Source organism: Bos taurus, chromosome 9 (assembly GCF_002263795.3).
Source record: "Bos taurus isolate L1 Dominette 01449 registration number 42190680 breed Hereford chromosome 9, ARS-UCD2.0, whole genome shotgun sequence".
Classification (NCBI taxonomy): domain Eukaryota; kingdom Metazoa; phylum Chordata; class Mammalia; order Artiodactyla; family Bovidae; genus Bos; species Bos taurus.
In genome coordinates this window covers 14,699,877-14,715,013 of record NC_037336.1, presented here as the reverse complement: position 1 = coordinate 14,715,013, position 15,137 = coordinate 14,699,877, and the positions used below count along the sequence as shown (strand labels likewise).

Genomic DNA, 15,137 nt, shown 5'->3' with positions numbered 1-15,137 from the left:
TCTTGTTTTGCTCAAGACCACTATAGGAGGACGGCAGAACAGTGTTCTGCTGCAGAAGCTGAAGCCTGACACTCCTTACACCATCACTGTGTCCTCCCTGTATCCGGACGGCGAAGGTGGTCGCATGACGGGAAGAGGCAAGACCAGTAAGTGAACCCAGAATCCTGTGGCTTTAAAAACAAAAGAATTAACTCATTTGTTTACTTTTGGCTTTTCTGGGTCTTTGATGCCGCATGGGCTTTTCTCTAGTTGCCATGAGCAGGGGCTACTCTTTCTTTGCTGTGCTCAGGCTTCTCACTGAGGTGGCGTCTCTTGTTGCAAAGCACCAGGCTCTAGGGCTCTTGAGCTTCAGTGGTTGCAGCTTCTGGGGTCTAGAGCACAGGCTCAACAGTTGTGATGTGCGTGTTGAATTGCTCCGTGGCATGTAGGATCTTCCCAGATCAGGGCTCGAACCCGTGTCTCCCACATTGGCAGGCAGATTGTATAGCACTGGGCCACCAGAGAAGCCCAGTTCTGTGGCTTTTTAAATAACCTTCATGGAAATGGAATCAATCTTTCTCTGGAAACCCTGGGGCGACACAGAGCTTTGCTAATCTTTTAAAATGCATGTTGATAATGATCTCAATTGTTTTTAACTTCCTTGGAATTCTCTGTCTCTGTTCATGGAAAAAAGACATTTATAATTACTCTGTAGTTCAGTCGCTCAGTCGTGTCCGACTCTTTGCGACCCAATGGACTGCAGCACGCCAGGCCTACCTGTCCATCACCAGCTCCGGGAATTTACTCAAACTCATGTCCATTGGGTTGGTATTATTCTCTGCTGCTGCTACTGCTGCTGCTAAGTCGCTTCAGTTGTGTCCGACTCTGTGCGACCCCACAGATGGTAGCCCACCAGGCTCCCCCATCCCTGGGATTATGCTCTAGGATAAAGCAAATAAAAACTGCCTTTGGAGCCAAAATGTCTCTGGAGAGATGAGACAGACATTCATCAGATGATCACAGACACTCTTTCATTTATTCACTACTTCGGCAAATATTTATGGGGTGCCTACTATGGGGGACCTGCTGTGTTCTAGGGTTCCTGGGACACATCAGTGAACCTGTGTTCTGTGTGTGCCGGTTGTTCACATCACACCGTGACATGCTTTCTGTGCATTTCAGAACCTTTGAATACCGTGAGGAACCTCAGAGTGTACGACCCTTCCACCAGCAGTTTGAATGTTCGCTGGGACCACGCTGAGGGCAGTCCTCGCCAGTACAAGCTCTTCTACGCACCCACAGCAGGGGGCCCGGAGGAACTGGTAATTATTTCCTGTAGGGAAGAATGTGTGTTTGTTTCAACTGCAGCCAAATGATTGCAACGTAGAGCTAAAGAATTAAAAATTTACCTTGGAACCTAAGAAATACATATTCATTTAGTAGAACTTGACGGAAGGTAGTAGGTTGCTGCCTCGGGTGCCTGGGTGATTGGGGAGATTTGGGGACAGAGGATTGGAATTGAGGGAAGTGATAATTCGGGGAGTTCTAGGAGGGAGTCTAGGATGAGTGTAAGAAGTCTTCCTTCACAAATAGTTATAACAGTGCTTCTGGGAGCCCATCATTCCATCCCAGTATTACAGAACTTGCTTCTTGATTTGGTCTTGACTTATATTTTAAGTATTGTATCATTCGAAGCATTATTTCTTTTGCAAGTTTTTCAAATAAAGTACTTTACATTTTATTAAAATCTTTAGGTACCAATCCCTGGGAATACCAATTATGCCATTCTTAGGAATCTACAGCCGGATACCCAATACACCGTTACAGTGGTGCCTGTTTATTCTGAAGGTGACGGAGGACGCACGTCAGATACTGGAAGGACACGTAAGTAAGAAGGCAGAAAACGTAGCTCTTTCATGATACACTTTGCTTTTCAATGTAAAGGCCACGTAGGCACATTGAAGAATATTTGGACAATTCACGATAGCATAAAACTATAAAAGTTGCTCATAGTTTACCATCCAAATGCCACCAACTGTTATTATTTTAGTGTATGAAACAGAAAAGTTATAATGGCATTCTTCTTCTGAAATGGCAATTTCAGAATTTATACATGTATATATAATCGTCCGTATTCTGTTTCACTGGCAAAAATTCATGAACTTTGCTTTGTGCTTTATAAATTTATGTGGAGCAGTATTTTGTAACTGGCTTTCACAGTGTCAATTTTTGAAATCTGTTCGTCACATTACTTAATCACACATTTCTCTGGTTTGCTGATGGCGTTGAAAATCTGAGTGCTTTCATTTGCCATTAACATCTTGAGAAACCAGTTTATAGTGGTTTTACAATTCTGTGTAGTATTGCTTAAAGGCTTTGGGGCATACCTATAAATATTTCTTTGGCTTTTAAAATACACTTGCTGATGGCTGAAAGAGAGCAAGTTCAGATGACTTCTTTTGGCAAAAGATTAGTGGTCTGGAAAGATGATGATATTGGCTAAACTAGAGTTTGGGGTTAATACATGGGTTTAATTTGAATGTTTTTCTAAGTCCCAGTTGAGGCAGTTAATGGAGAACTGAGTGTATCTTTTCTCCTTCCTTTTGCCTTTTATTTTAATCATAGAAAACATTCAGTGTCGATTTGCTGAATGAGAAGGAATGAATGGGTGAAGATAGCTATTTGGAATTAGGTGGCTTCATCCGTGTTGCCAGGTTTCCCTTAGAAGGCAGAGCTATAAAATCATCTATCTCTCCAGTACCTGTGTGGGAAAACTGATGCTTCTTTTCAGTTTCTTTTATGGCCATGAGTGCTCAGTCGCTTGATCGTGTCCTATTCTTTGTGACACCATGCACTGTAGCCCACCAGGCTCCTCTGCGCATGGAATTTTCCAGGCAAGAATACTGGAGTGTTTTGCCATTCCTTCTCCAGGGGATCTTCTTCCCGACCCAGGGATTGAACCCGCATGTCTTGCGTCTCCTGCATTGGCAGGTGGATTCTTTACCACTGAGCTACCTGGGAAGCCCGTTTTATGGCCAACCCAGTACTGTTGCTTTTACTTGCTTGTTTTTATTGGCAACAACTTCACTTCCATATAGACCGAAGACATAGTTGGCTAACTTGGACTACATTTGGATTTGAAAATTTTTAATCTGCTTTTGTGTGTGGATAATTAGATGTTTAAGGAGGACAATATTTTATCCTTTTGGAGAACGGAAGTTCTGGAGAAGTGATAACAAAAACTCAACATAGATAAACAAACATAAGAAATATGTGTTGGCTTTTCTTTCCTCAGTGGTGAGAGGGCTGGCAAGAAACGTCCAAGTGTACAATCCGACACCAAACAGCCTGGACGTTCGCTGGGACTCGGCACCTGGCCCAGTTCAGCAGTATCGCATTGTGTATTCACCTCAGGATGGTACAAGACCCTCCGAATCTGTAAGTTATGTTGTTGCCTTGGAACTTGGCAAAAGAATGCTGCAGATTTCACTACATCTCCAGCTGTAGTAGTTGCCGGCCCCGGACAATAAGTCAGTTGGTGTGGCACTGGGTCTCCTGGAAACTTCCTTTCTTGATAAGCTTAGTCTCATGTTCGTGTCCTGGTTGGTTGCCTGTGAGAATGCAAGCCATAGACAAGCCTGCATGTAATGCTTAAATGATGGCTTTTGATGAATTAAAGTATTACCTATAGGGTTAGTTAGCAAAAATGAATTTTATTTTAAAAATGGAAATAAGCTATATAAGTTAAAAGCCCCAGTAGTTAATGCAAATCATTGCTAGCCCTTGTTAATATGGGCTTTTGTTACAACATACACATGTCTTTGTTAAGAAAATACTTTGTTAAAGTTTGCCTCCATTGGCTCTTAACAGATTGCCCAGTCTATCTTCAATTCATAGCACTGTGCTATTTTTTTAAAAAGTAGATTAATAGAGATCAGAAATTACTAATTTGACCTTGAATATGGGCTTCCCAGGTGCTGCAGTTGGTAAAGAATCCGCCTGCCAATGCAGGAGACACAGAGACGTGGGTTTGATCCCTGGGTCAGGAAAATCCTCTGGAGTGGGAAAGAGAAACCCACTCCAGTATTCTTTCCTGGAAAATTCCATGGGAAGAGGATCCAGGTGGGCTGCAGTCCACGGGGTAGCAAAGAGTCGGACGTAACTGAGCACGCATGCATTATCAGAATACCTATGGGAAAGTAAACTTATAAACTAGTTTAATTTACGAGTCTTTACACAATAAACAATGATGATGAACAAAGATTAAACAAATGAGCAATGGCTGTGTTCTGTAAGAATGTTGATTTGCATGTCCCTGTGTGTGTGGAGTATATTCAGACAACTTTGTCCTTACCCATTGCATGGAGTTGCTATTTTAATAGCAAACCTCTGCCCCTCGAGTATGTGTGTGTGTGTGTGGTCCCTTGTCTTATGTGTACCTAACATTCAGGACACTTTTGGATCACTGTCTTGAGCCCTGGATGTTGTATTTGAGAATCTTTTACAATAAACATAAATAGGAGATAATTGAAGTAAGGGTTCAGTATGAACTAACTTTTTTGGAGAGGAAATTTCTGAGGCTAAATTGCATCGAATGCTATGGCTTGGGCATATCTCACGAGGTAGCACAGAAGTTGGCTTCTGCTGTTAGGCTCCACTTTTATTGTAAACGTTATTATGCTGACTAATGAAGACTTGGTAAGTGTTTGGGTTGTCACCAGACAGAATCTGGCATGTCCTCCCCTCCAGATTGTGGTGCCAGGAAATACCTACACGGTGCACTTGGAGCAGCTGATTCCGGACACGCCCTATTCTGTGAACATCGTAGCGCTCTACTCAGATGCCGAAGGGAATCCCAGCCCTGCCCAGGGCCGCACATGTGAGGCGAAAATCCTTTCTCCACCGGGTTCTCTTGTGACTCAGGGTGGGAGGCCTGGGGGTGGTGCGGGTGGGGAGTGAGGGGTGCTGGGGGCTGTCTAAGTGAAGCCTGGATCGCTCCGAATACAGCATTTTCTATTCTGGTTTCACATGAGAACCATAGAGGTGTACTTCGTCATAAGGGAGTAAGCAATCTAGAGAGTGGTGAGGTCCTGCCCTGGGGACGTTTCTTTCACACCCCCCACCCCACGTTCACTGTGATCACAGACTGGAAACTAATTGTTGTGTTTATTTATTTAGTACCACGAAGTGGACCAAGAAATCTCAGAGTCTTTGGGGAGACCACCAACAGCCTCTCGGTAGCCTGGGATCACGCTGACGGGCCGGTTCAACAATACAGGATCATTTATTCTCCCACTGTTGGTGACCCGATTGATGAATATGTGAGTCCGATTCTCATTGTGACTTAGCAGCACTCTCATATTAGTCTTAAACTTTTTGAGTGTCGTATTTTGTCACTCTAGAACCCGATTCAAGTTTCTTCAAGCTTCTTCCTAGTTCTCAGTATGTATATCCATCTACTACAGAGGGACGAACTCACTACTTTCTTTAAAGTTTAATGGTTAATTGATGTGATAGGTTAGTAGACTATGACACAGAATGTTGATTGTAAGGCAGTGAAGTCTGTGCTTTGTAGCCATTTTGTCACATGTATCTTCTTTGACTCAATGAACATGAGTTTGAGCAAACTCGGGGAGATGGTGAAGGACAGGGAAGCCTGGCATGCTGCAGTCCATGGGGTCGCAAAGAGTTGGACATGGCTTAGTGACTGAAAAACAGCAGTTGTCTTTGATAGTTCTTCCTTCATGATCCCCATGCTGTAACCTTTGTTCTACTTGAACTTGAAATATTAAACTCAAATTCAAGCCCCTATTTTTGTTAATCAGAAAGTCACATAACTGTCTTTAAGTTTCTGCTCAAGATGAGATACGCAGTATTACCACACTTAGTTGCTAAAGCAGAGAGGCTCAGGCTTTAGTGTTTATTCAGCTTTGCCACTGACAAATATGCAATTTCCTGTCTTTTTCTGAAGACACTAAAAATGTAATTTCCCCCCACTTCACCGTTTGGATTTAGGGGACACCGTGCTGAAGTCACTGTTTTAAGTGATCCCTGTTTGTAGAAGCAGAGCATAGGGTTGGAAGAGAGGCTGAGAGCTCTGTCTGGTTCATTTCCTCTTCATGGGGGCAGTTGAGTGCATCCCATTTCCTCTTTTTCCCCTAGTTAATATCAGCCAAACTGATCCTCTTGAGGACAGAAACTGAGTCTACTTTTGCTTCCTGGTGTGCTCCTGTGGAGAGTGTCACACCTGGCCCCTGGTGGGCACCGGGTGCATGTGTGAGGAAGGAGCACTGTAAAACCGACAGGGAGGGTTGAGTGAGAAAGGAGAGGGGCGCAGCGATGCTTGGTCACATGTGTGCGAGATGCTGCCTTTCATTCTCAAGGCTTCCTTCCTTCTGGGAGACTGAGCCACAGGACAGGGACATGGCTGATGTACTATTTGAGCTGAGATGTACCTGACTCTAAAACCATTCCCCTTGCTGTTGGGCGGCAGGGAAGACAGTTTGCCCCACCATGAACACTGTACAACAAGAAGGAACCAGGAAGAAAACATTGCTGTTTATGGGAACACATATTGATCTGAAAATCCTCTAGCTGGTAATAACTTCATAATTTAACTTCCCCTGCAGACCACCGTCCCAGGCAGAAGAAACAACGTAATTCTCCAGCCCCTGCAGCCTGATACTCCGTATAAAATTACTGTTATTCCTGTTTATGAAGATGGAGATGGTACCCATTTGACTGGAAATGGAAGAACTGGTAAATGTCTTCTACCTTTCATAATCTTTAAACTTGGTAGTCTTTGAGTAGCTGTATCTCAGATACGGTATTAATACTGCATCAACATTTGTATCATATATTGCATTTTGTCAAAATGATATGACAACAGAATGTGTTTTTAACTTTTTAAAGGTCCACTAGAAAAAGGAAAATGAGACACAAGCCTGTGTATTTTTCTTTGCCTGAGACAGCTTTATCCTTTGGAAAGCCACTGCCTAGTCACTGAATAATATTTTAGTTTCTGTGGTATCAGTTATGGCTGTGGCTATTAATCAATTACGTGTCAGCAAAAAATACCGTGTCACCATTGAATTTGTCATAAAAAGCAAGATGATTAGTAGTCATCTTCTGCCTTTTCGAAGTTAGGTTTTTTTTAAAAAATATTTTTTTCTATTGTTCAGTTCAGTTCAGTTGCTCAGTCATGTCCGTCTATCGCGACCCCATGGACTGCAGCACGTCAGGCTTCCCTGTCCATCACCAACTCCCAGAGTTTACTCAAACTCATGTCCATTGAGTCAGTGATGTCATCCAACCATCTCATCCTCTGTTGTCCTCTTGTCCTCCTGCCTTCTACCTTTTCCAGCATCAGGGTCTTTTCCAATGAGTCAGTTCTTCGCATCTGGTGACCAAAGTATTGGAGTTTCAGCTTCAGCATCAGTCCTACCAATGAATATTTGGGACTGATCTCCTTCAGAATGGACTCGTTGGATCTCCTTGCAGTCCAAGGGACTCTCAAGAGTCTTCTTCAACACCACAGTTCAAAAATATCATTTCTTCAGCGCTCAACTTTCTTTATAGTCCTAAGTCATTTACGAAGAATTACCAGGGTTCAAGTGTCTTTTCTAGCCCACACGGGTGGCAGTTTCTTATGATTTAGATCACAAGTTCTCCAGTTTGGTAGCTGGAATCACCTGAGGACCCTTAGAAAGGCTTATGCCTTGGCACCACTCACAGAGATACTGAAGTAGTCGGTCTAGATGTGGCCTGGACCTACTGAAAGTTCTAGTGCATAGCCAAAGCTGAGAGTCTCTGGCTGAGCTTGGAGGCAGGCTGGCCATCAGTCTACTGGGTTCTGTTAACTGGGCAACATTGCTAAGAATTTTTTTCCACTTCATTCAGCAAAAATCCCCTTAAGTAACATGATTTCAGGGTCCTTGCTACGCTTAATTGCCCAGACTCTTTCTCTGCTTAAACAATCTTGACAACATTACAGGATTTGGGAGAGGAAACATTTGAAAGCTCCCGAGAGAAAAGCAGGACCAGTGTTTCAGCTCAGTCTCTGGAGGTCAGGAATTTGTATTTCTTGACACTTGTCGTCCACAGAACTGAGTCAACAGAGACTCCGTTTAGTGACTCGAGATAATTTTAATTGAGCAATTTCCAATTTTCACTCCCCCCCCGCTGAGGTTTCAGAATATATTTAGATACTTTTCTGGAGGAAATGCCATATTTCAGAATTTTGTTCTTAATCACAGAATCACAGAACATGAAAAATCTCTCCTAGATCTTGAATTTTCTAGGAAGGGCCAAAGCCACTTCTGGTTTATGTTATTAGAACAGTTTTTTAAGTTGAAGTCCTTATGTGTGTAATGCTATGAATAATAACTCAGTGGCTGACTATCATGCTATTTCACAGCATTGCTCTTACTGGGAATGGAGTTAGCCTGAGCTCTGGAAGCCCAAGGATTTTCTCTAGATCTGCTGGTAGAGGTTATAACAGTGTTGGGGAAGAACCTTGTTTTAGTCATTAGCTAGCTGTGTAGTCTTGGACGAACCATAGTTTATTTTTGTGATAAGATGGTTGGGCTGCTGCTGCTGCTGCTAAGTCACTTCAGTCGTGTCCAACTCTGTGCGACCCCATAGACGGCAGCCTACCAGGCTCCTCTGTCCATGGGATTTTCCAGGCAAGAGTACTGGAGTGGGTTGCCATTGCCTTCTCCAGATGGTTGGGATAGATAGTCTCAAAACTGCTTTTTTTTTTTTTTTTGCTCTAACAGTCTTTGATCTATAACATTCAAAAACTGGTATGAGATATATTTTAGTCTCTATGATTCTGCATCATATAACATACTGGTTCTGGAAATCACCAGTTCCTGAGTCTGTTTGATTTGCTGTCTGAATTTGAAAAATTTCAAAGCTTTCTGTTGAACATTTCAGTGCTTATTAATTGTTTTTTGGATCAGAACATTATGAGATACTATTAATATGCTCTCGTGGAGCTGCACGGCCAATATTCATAGTCAATACTCATTAAGTTCTGTGCTTAATGTTTGTTAGTCCTTGTTTGTTAATAAAAGGTCAGTAATGTGTGCCAATATTTGTTTTCAGTGGGATTACTTCCTCCTCAGAACATACACATCTCTGATGAATGGTATACCAGATTCAGGGTGTCCTGGGATCCTTCACCCTCTCCTGTTCTTGGATATAAAATTGTGTATAAGCCAGTGGGTAAGGAAACAACTTTGTTATCTTAGAAATGCATTAGAGGGTTATTTGTGTATGAGAGTGTTTTTAATTGCATCCTCCATGATTAGATTCTCCTGACAGTTCAGTTATCACATCAAGTTCTCTCCTACCAAAGGTAACATTTCTGGAAATAGTATTCAAGCCCGTGGTTTAAAGTATCATTGTTACTATGGGTTTAGATGTTACTGCCATTAATTTGCATGACTAAGATGTCTTATCTGGTTCATAAAATTCCACAAATTGAAATTGTGTTCAGACAACCTTTATGTTATTATGCTTGTGAAATAATGGGTACTTAATTAATATAAACTATTTCTGTATTTTTCCCATTATGTCAAGGTATTATTCCATTTAGAGCATGTGCATTTTAGTTTATTCACAACAGGCTTGCTTTTCAACTTCCCACTGACACTTTCACTTAAATGGATGTCCTCTCTATTAAATTATTTGCCATCTTTGTTTCCATGTTCTGTCTATATGTTTAGCAAAATGGAAGAAATACACTCTTTGTGCTAAATTTGCTGAGGTATCTTCCATGTACTCGGGAAGGGTGTGAACCAGAAAAAGGAAAAGGAGAGAAGGCAAGTGTCAGAATACGTGAGCTGTACAAGAAACAAAGAGACAACTTCAAAGTGGAGGAATGGGATGCAAGACAGATGTTTTTAAATCCTCTCTACAACAGGAAAATGTTAATTGAGTACCTAGTGTGTACAGAGTACTGTGCTGGCAAAATGAGGCTTTAGAGAAGAAGCTTGAAGTCTGGAGTAGTTGACTGTGTGATGCTTTATTCTTTAAAGGAGCATTAATTGCACACATGCTGCATTCATTAGCACACATGTTAGGTATTGTGCTACACTTTGAGAATAACAAGAAAAGGATTGTGTCTGCCTACAGTTTTGTATTCAGCATATAATGTAGCATGTATTACAGGGAGCAAGTGCATAAGGGCTATGAAATCAATAGTATTCATACTATCATTTAAGTCATTTGATTTTAAGAAAAAAATTGAGACTAGGGATAACATATTTCTCTGTATTTTTGTGATTGTAATAAAAGGTTCCAATGAGCCCATGGAAGTTTTTGTTGGAGAAGTGACATCATACACATTACACAATCTGAACCCCAGCACCACCTATGATGTGAATGTCTACGCTCAGTATGATTCTGGACTCAGTGTTCCTCTGACCGACCAAGGCACTACATGTGAGTCACGTAGCTTTTTGCGGTTGTAAGAAAAAGTGTAGTATAAATGATCAGGTCAGTCTGTTCTAATTTTCTTTCTTAACATATGCATGTTTCCTCAGCATTGAGTAGGTAACCCTTTTGTGTCCAGCTAAACAAATATTTAGGCCATATAATCAAAATTACAAAATGTGTGTGTTGAGATATGTTTATTTCATATAAAATACATTTTAAAATTTGAAAGATAAAAATTTTGGAATTATTAGTTCATCCGTGAATAATATGTAAGATCATAGAGTTGAGAACGAGGTGGTTTTTCCTGACATTTGATGTTAAACACGGGCTTCCTAGGTGGTTCAGTTGTAAAGAATTAACCTGGCAATGCAGGAGATGTAAGAGGTGCAGTTCAATCCCTGGGTTGGGAAGATCCCCTGGAGTAGGAAAAGGCAACCCATTCCAGTATCCTTGCCTGGAAAATTCCATGGACAGAAGAGCCTGGTGGACTATAGCCCATGTGGTCACAAAGTCACGACTGAGTGACTGAGTAAACACATGCACAGTTGAAAGTTTTCATGTAAATGTCATGATTACTGATTCAGCCCACAGATAGATTTTATCATCATCAAATGTTTTAATGACTATTTCAGAACTTAGCAGATAGAATTTCAGAAAAAATTCTCATTGTTTTTCATGAGATCTTGGACATTCATTGTGTTGAGAGGGGCTACAGACAGACCTCGTTTTATTGCAGTTGGCTTTATTGCACTTTGCAGATGCTGCATTTTCTGTAAATTGAAGTTTTGTGGCAACCTGGCATGGAGCAAGTCTGCTGGTGCCATTTTTCCATCAGCATTTGCTCACTTCATGTCTCTGTGTCACATTTGGTAGTTCTTGAAATATTTCAACCTTTTCCATTATTATTATGTTATAGTGATCTGAGATCACTGATCTTTGGTGTTACTATTGCAAAAAGATTACAATTGGCTGAAGGCTCAGATGATGGTTAACATTTTTAGCAATCAAGTATTTTTAATGAAGGTATGAACATTACTTTTTTTATACAAAAAGCTGCTGCTGCTGAGTCGATTCAGTCATGTCCGACTCTGCACAACCCCATAGACGGCAGCCCACCAGGCTTCCCTGTCCCTGGGATTCTCCAGGCAAGAACACTGGAGTGGGTTGCCATTTCCTTCTCCAATGCTTGAAAGGGAAAAGTGAAAGTGAAGTCGCTCAGTTGTGTCCAACTCAGCGACCACATGGACTGCAGCCTACCAGGCTCCTCTGTCCTTAAGATTTACCAGGCAAAAGTACTGGAGTGGGTCGCCATTGCCTTCTCCATACAAAAAGCTACTTCACACTTAATATACTATGGTATAGTGTAAACATAACTTTTATATGCCCTGGAAAGTCAAAATATTCATGTCACTCGTTTACTAGACCAATATTTGCTTTATTCTGATGGTCTGGAACTGAACCTGCAGTATCTCAGAGTTATGCCTGAATGTGGAATTTGCTTCTCTTGAAAATCAGTGATAAAAAGGGAGATCCATTTTGACTGTACCATATTTTCATGTTTGTTTCATGTATATTTCTTAATAAGGAAACAATGTGAACAATGTGAGACTTTAGGCATTACCTTTTTCAGCCACAATGAAGGTTTTAAAAATGTGCTAGGATTAAAAGTTTGCTTTTTGTCTTTGTTTAGGAAGTAAGTCTGTTTCTTCCTGCTTTTTTTCTTTTTTTTTGTAGTATATTTGAATGTGACGGATCTGAAAACTTACCAAGTCGGGTGGGATACATTCTGTGTCAGATGGTTGGCTCACCGAGCAGCCACTTCCTACAGACTAAAACTAAGCCCCGCAGATGGTACGTGTGCAAAAAATAAAAAACAAATACCTGGAGCACATAGTAGTCACATTTTAAACTTTAGTAAAGATGTTATTTTGGTTATAAAATGATGCATCAACATGCCTTTAAATATAACTATTGACAATGCTGGCATTGTCCTAACCAGGAACCAGAGGACAGGAAATCACAGTGCGTGGATCAGAAACCAGTCACTGCTTCACCGACCTGTCACCAGAAACTGATTATGGCGTCACTGTCTTTGTGCAGACACCAAATCTTGAGGGACCAGGTGTTTCCGTCAAAGAACGTACTAGTAAGTGCTTGAGTAATCTGGGGAGTCTCTGTAAGGCTTCAGAGTAGGATCCTCTGGATGTGGGAGGCTGAAGTGACTCCTGCATGACCACTTCTCCTCGAGAACAGCAGTAGTGAGGTGATGGCAGGTCCTTGAGGTGGGGTCTGTGGCCGGCTCAACACCTTTATCTGTAGCAAACCTGTGCTGCCCCTGTTAGGTTTGGTATAATAAGGAAAGACCTCAAAGAGGGAGCTGGCTCTAGCAGACAGTGAGAAGGTGAATATGTGTTGCATTAGTGACCTTTGCCCATTCTCCCTCTGATTCTGGGCTTCAGTTCCTGCTGCAGTCAATACTGTCTGCCAATGGTACCAAATTTGGATGAAATAGAATTCCCAGCATCAGTGCCAGGGAGACTTAATTTGTTGTCGAGGGCTGAAATGGCTCTTAAGATTTACTTTCTGTGATATGAAATATGTACTTGTTGTGGTTTTATAATTATTGTTTTAAATTCTAGCCTTAAAACCAACGGAAGCCCCGACAGAGCCACCCACACCCCCTCCTCCTCCTACAATTCCACCAGCCCGGGAAGGTAAGTGATGCTATCAGTCCATGCATTCAGCTGCTGGGGACTGAGATCCTTCTTACTTACGCACCCTATACATCATTTACAGTTGACATAGGACATTTCTGATTTACTATTCCTGCGGAAGCGTTTTTAGATCAAAGGCAAAGATGACCAGTGATTCTCTCTTCCCTTGCTCCAGACACATTTTAGTGTGACTAAAATCAATCATAAACCACTGCAGCTCTCAGTGGAGCTCTGTTTCCTCAGTTTTGCAGATGAATGTCTAGTGATGCCTTATAAAATCGATAGCCACATGGTGGGCATTTCTTTCTTCTGGCTGTTGGCATTAACAAGCACTGGGAACCTTTGGTGCTAAATCTGCAATGTAACTCCTGTGGCCTTTGACTTTGGAATTCCTGGCTTCTGACCTGAGAGGCCCTGGATTACACAAAGCTGAAAAATTTCCATTCACCAAAGCTGGAGACATAATTGTCACTTGCAGAGAACTGGTAAAAAGACATATACTGAGCTATTCCTACTGGTCTCCCTGTAATTTGGGGCAATGCTCAGCGTTTCATCAAATTAAGTTTCAGGTGACAGAGGATGAGATGGTTGGATGAGTCATGGACATGAGCGTGAGCAAGCTCCAGTAGGTAGGGAGGGACAGGAAAGCTGGCATGCTGCAGTCCGTGGGGTTGCAGAGTCAGACACGACTGAGCGACTGAATAACAAATTAACTACTGGTTTATTCTTTTTCTACGTTCTGTTTCCAGCATTTAACTGAAAGCATTTCAGACTTTAAAGATTTTTTTTTTTTTTTTAATCTTGGAAAACTTAGAAGGCTATGATTTTATCTTAGCCTTTTTGGTATGATTTTATCTTATGATTTTATCAAGTCTATTAAAGAAGTAAAATTAAAAGTGTATTATTATAGGATAAAATAGTTGAGTTTCTTTAAATTAAACTTTTGAAAAGAATTCAGTAAATAATTTTTGCTTAAAGACATGCTAAGGTCTTAACAGACGTTAAATTTTATTTTAGAGCAGTTAAATTTTAGAGCAGTTTTGGGTTCACAGCAAATTTGAACTGAAAGTACATGTAGGTCCCAGACATGCCCTGCCTCCTCCCATCCAAACCTCCCCCAGCTCTCAACATCCCCCTGCTGCCAGAGTGGGATGTTCGCTACATCCTGTGAACCTATATTGGCACATCATTATCATCCAAAGTCCGTATTTACATTAGGATTCATTCTTGGTGTTAAATATTCTGCACATTAAGTTTTTGTCACTAAAATGTTGTTAAATTCTTATTTTCGGGATTTTCTTAAGCCTTCAAGTCTGAAGATTTAAAGATGTTTCTTTATTTTATTCCTCCCCTTTCGTCCTTCCATAGGATTCTAGTGGCTTAATTTAAAATTTAAAAGACACCTTATCTGCATCAAGTCTTTGATGATTATATATAGAATCTCCAAACCCACTGATGACTCAAGTTCTGTGAATAATTGTTTTTAATTTGATTTCCTCCACATTTATTGTTTGAAGCTACTTGAAGAATTCTATATGGAGGGAGCATGTGTTTGCAGAATGTGCACAGATGGAGTAATTCCAGAGCAGAGATTGAGAGCACTTCTCAAACTTTACTGTGCACTGGAATTATCTGGCACTTTGTTACTGCTGAGTCTGATTCAGGAAGTCTGGGGTCGGGCCCAAGACTCCATTTCTGTCAAATTCCCACGTGATGCTGTTGCTGCTGGAACCACAGAGGAGTAGCAGGGTGTTAGACTACATTTCTCAGTTTTGTAACTTCACTTGGATGAAAGAATTTATGAGACTTTGGGCTTCTTTTGTGTTTTCTCCCCCAGTGTGCAAAGGGGCCAAAGCAGATATTGTATTCCTGACCGATGCTTCCTGGAGTATTGGGGATGATAATTTTAACAAAGTTGTAAAATTCATCTTCCATACCGTGGGAGGCTTTGATGAAATCAGTCCTGCTGGAATTCAGGTGGGTGTCGTTTCAATGGTTGTT

The 15,137-nt window shown here is 41.3% G+C and overlaps 1 protein-coding gene across 4 annotated transcripts in view; it reads left to right on the top strand.

Annotated features, from left to right (window-relative positions):
• COL12A1 (collagen type XII alpha 1 chain) overlaps positions 1–15,137 on the top strand; it is a 115,137-nt gene that overhangs the window by 61,387 nt on the left and 38,613 nt on the right. For all 4 annotated transcript variants that reach the window (XM_059889595.1, XM_059889593.1, XM_059889594.1 and 1 more), the window contains 13 exon segments: positions 17–146; positions 1,162–1,301; positions 1,734–1,863; positions 3,275–3,417; positions 4,729–4,858; positions 5,158–5,300; positions 6,609–6,738; positions 9,088–9,207; positions 10,282–10,428; positions 12,157–12,273; positions 12,422–12,568; positions 13,062–13,136; positions 14,974–15,113. In XM_059889595.1, the coding sequence (XP_059745578.1) occupies positions 17–146; positions 1,162–1,301; positions 1,734–1,863; positions 3,275–3,417; positions 4,729–4,858; positions 5,158–5,300; positions 6,609–6,738; positions 9,088–9,207; positions 10,282–10,428; positions 12,157–12,273; positions 12,422–12,568; positions 13,062–13,136; positions 14,974–15,113 (1,692 nt within the window).